The sequence below is a fragment of the Embiotoca jacksoni genome, unplaced genomic scaffold, assembly GCF_022577435.1.
Source record: "Embiotoca jacksoni isolate LCO1_2020_lvr unplaced genomic scaffold, fEmbJac1.0.p SCAF_19, whole genome shotgun sequence".
NCBI classification, from domain to species: domain Eukaryota; kingdom Metazoa; phylum Chordata; class Actinopteri; family Embiotocidae; genus Embiotoca; species Embiotoca jacksoni.
This window is the reverse complement of record NW_027185329.1, coordinates 10,809,810-10,813,334: the sequence shown is the minus strand read 5'-3', so window position 1 is coordinate 10,813,334 and position 3,525 is coordinate 10,809,810. Positions and strand designations below refer to the sequence as shown.

The 3,525-nt window shown below is 46.6% G+C and overlaps 1 protein-coding gene across 1 annotated transcript; it reads left to right on the top strand.

Moving 5' to 3' along the window:
• Positions 1-1,026: 1,026 nt before the first annotated feature.
• On the top strand, positions 1,027-2,895 carry her6 (hairy-related 6). Its single transcript, XM_069153455.1, has 4 exons — positions 1,027-1,364; positions 1,530-1,625; positions 1,738-1,825; positions 2,017-2,895. Exons 1-4 carry the CDS (start codon positions 1,257-1,259, stop codon positions 2,550-2,552), a joined length of 828 nt encoding a protein of 275 aa, XP_069009556.1. The 5' UTR covers positions 1,027-1,256; the 3' UTR covers positions 2,553-2,895.
• Positions 2,896-3,525: the final 630 nt, after the last annotated feature.

Here is a 3,525-nt window from a genome sequence, read left to right as displayed (position 1 = left end):
GCAGCTGCTATTTACCTTCCCCTCTAATGTAAACCACCGCCGCCGCCGCCACATACCCTCCCCTCACCCCATTCACCCTCCTCCCTGGCCCGGCGGCCCCCCGGCAGCCCGACGGCCAAACCTCCAACCACCGCGCTCATAAAACATCCTGGCACGTGCTCCACATTCACAACACCGACAGATGATTAAGTGCCAAAATTTGTACCACAGAGTCAGAAAACTACAGTAACGTGGAAATGGAGTGTGCGCATTTAACCCCCCCCCCCACACACATCCTCCCTCAGGGTCAGCCAAATTAAAGATACTCTGGGAATATGATGATTGTGCTGTGTATGTGGAAGGATTCTCATGTGGTGTCTTTTAGTTGTCATGAGTTGTCATCCTAAATTTCTTTTATTGATTTATAACACGACCAAACTTTGGTGTAAAGATAAGACAAAACTGCTCCCTCCTGTTCCTCCAATGCACGTGACTGAAACCCTGTTTGCCATTATTGGCTACCACTTCCTTTAAAACGATATATAATTTTTTTTATTTTTTTTAAGCAGTTGCCATTACATTCAGGACACTTAAATTCTGTACCACAGCCCACAAGAGTTGGAAGTCAAGATTGTGGGGAAGAAAGTTGTTGTTATTGCTGTTGTAGTATTTCTAATCATTTGCATATATTGTAGTTATTATTTGATTGAACCGTCTGCTGATAGAGCCTGTCTGGTGGTTAAGAAGTCCTTCTTCCCGCTCCTGGTGGCGGTGCCCAGGCAGTGGCTCCACTGTTAATATGTAAACGCTGCGATGATTGAAGACTGAAGGCAGTTTCCCCGGCTGTGCCCTGAACCCGGGCCGTGCGCCATTGGCCGCCAGCTCCAGTGGCCAAACAACCAATGGGAGGGCGCCGACCACGAGCCGTCCTCCCTCGGGCCGCGTGTCCCTCGCCCTGATTGGTGGAAAGTTACTGTGGGAAAGAAAGTTTGGGAAGTTTCACACGAGCCGTTCGCGTGCAGTGCGAGATATAAATACAAGCCACACGCGGAGAGCCCAACAGAGAGACTGCATCCGCTCCTGGTAGCCGCTGCCGCTGCGCATCGCTCTGACGGATTTTAACTTGATACACATCTCAGGATTTCTTTTCTTTTGACGCAGAAAGGACTTGTGAATATCTCAAGCTGAAAATATTCACCCACCCCCCCCCCAATTTTCCCCTGCATAAGTGGACCGTAATTTGCTGTGGTTTTGTGGGATATTTCTAATAAAAGAAGATGCCTGCCGATATGATGGAAAAAACCTCCTCCTCTCCGGTTGCTGCAACCCCGGCAAGCATGAACACAACCCCCGATAAACCCAAGACAGCCTCGGAACATAGAAAGGTTGGTATTGAGCTTATATTAGGAGACATGTATCTGTCACTGCCATCTAAAGCTTCATATTCATTTTTGGACACAATTTTGCACAAAGCAAGGATTTCAGCTTGTACACACGAGAGACAAGACAGGATTTTTAACAGTTTGTGTCAATTTCGTTTTTACTTTTAGTCCTCGAAGCCAATAATGGAAAAGAGGAGAAGAGCCAGAATCAACGAGAGCTTGGGACAGCTGAAAACTCTCATCCTGGATGCTCTCAAAAAAGATGTAAGTACTCGGTCGTCGTCCCTGCTATTAATAGATTTCCAAACTACCGCTGGGAAACGGTAAGGAGGTGAGCGCGTAATCCTAACCATGTGTGTGTTTTCCGCTCCCTCAGAGCTCCAGACACTCCAAACTGGAGAAGGCGGACATCCTGGAGATGACGGTGAAGCATCTCCGGAACCTTCAGAGGGCTCAGATGACCGGTAAAATTCCATTTCTTGGACTAATCTGTCTTTAGCTGTGCGTTTAGATCGTGATCTGGGCTGGTTTAACAAACGCGCTTCAAGATCGTCCTTCTTAATTTTGTACAGACTTTCACACATTTAACAGAATAATAATTTTTTTTTTTAAAAAGTGCACCTGACTTAGAGATCCCTTTCCGTGTTCTCTGCAGCTGCTCTGAACACCGACCCCACTGTCTTGGGAAAATATCGCGCCGGATTCAGTGAATGCATGAATGAAGTCACCCGCTTCCTCTCCACCTGCGAGGGTGTCAACACCGAGGTCAGGACGCGGCTCCTCGGCCACTTGGCCAACTGCATGACCCAGATCAACGCCATGAACTATCCCAGCCAGCATCAGCACCAACACCCCTCCAACGCCGGGCCAACACATCCCTCCTTCGGCCAGTCCATGGTGCAGATCCCCAGCTCGTCTCCGCAGGTCTTGCCCATGAACCCGGTGTCTTGTAAAGGAGGCTCCTCGCCCGCCAGTTTACCTTCAGACGCCACCAAAGTGTACGGCGGTTTCCAGATTGTGCCTGCCACAGACGGACAGTTTGCTTTCCTCATACCCAACGCGGCGTTTGCGCCTAACGGCCCCGTTATTCCCGTGTACGCCAACAACGTCAGCACGCCGGTGCCTGTCCCGGCTGCGGTTTCCCCCGGAGCCCCGTCAGGCAACACGGATTCAGTGTGGCGACCTTGGTGAATAGTGGAGATGTAACCACAGAGACTTTAAAATGACGCTTACTAGTTCTCTCTTTGTTCAATGGTAGAAAGTTGTTTTTTTTATTTCGGTTTTTTTCTTGTATAATGGAAAGAGTATGCACTATATTTGTACAGCTAACAAGGGAGTAAAGTTCATATTGAAATGGGATTTGTATTGTGGAAGTCCGTTCACTGCATTTTTTTTATATATTTGAGTTGTCTTTTTTTTACTGTGTGATGCCAAAGATATGTTCAATGCTCTTATGATGTTCTTCGTTTTGGAAGACAAATAAATTTGTAAAGATATTAAAAACATGTCCCTGCCTTATTTGTTGGGGAAACAACGTGATCTACTCATTGATGGATTGAACGTATTCCACTTTTCGGCGTGTCAATATAGTTTATTTGGTGCTCAGACGAGTCGCCGTTATGTGTGTGAAAGCAGCACCGAGTTGTGGCCATCAGAAACTTCCACTCAGTTTTTCAAAATGACTTTCTATTGAGTGGGATGTCTACACATGAAATCAACAATTGGCTTATAACTTCTGAAATTGATATGGACTGTTTTTAAAACCTAAACTTATTTCGCCATTATCAGTAATAATACTTTGCTCGAACATAAAAGAAAAATACGTTTTGTTGGGACGGGTCCACCGTCCTCTGACCCTCATTGTTTCTGGTTCAATGTGTGCAAAACTCAAGTGTTTTATAATAAGAGGCAAAATGTATATCGGGGGGTGCCGAGTCTGAGCAAAACAGAACATGTTCCCTCACTGTAAGTGGCGCGGGACCAGACTGTTCGTAAACTGTGGCCTAATTGTAATTTTTATTATCGAAATAAGTGAGGAAGGCAGCAGACAGCGGTGCTGTAATTTATCAAGACACGGCAACAAGATTATCTGTTGGTGCTCACTGAAAGCCCAGCTGTTTGGCCTTTCCCTGCGGAAACTGGAGCTTTACAGAGGTCACTTACG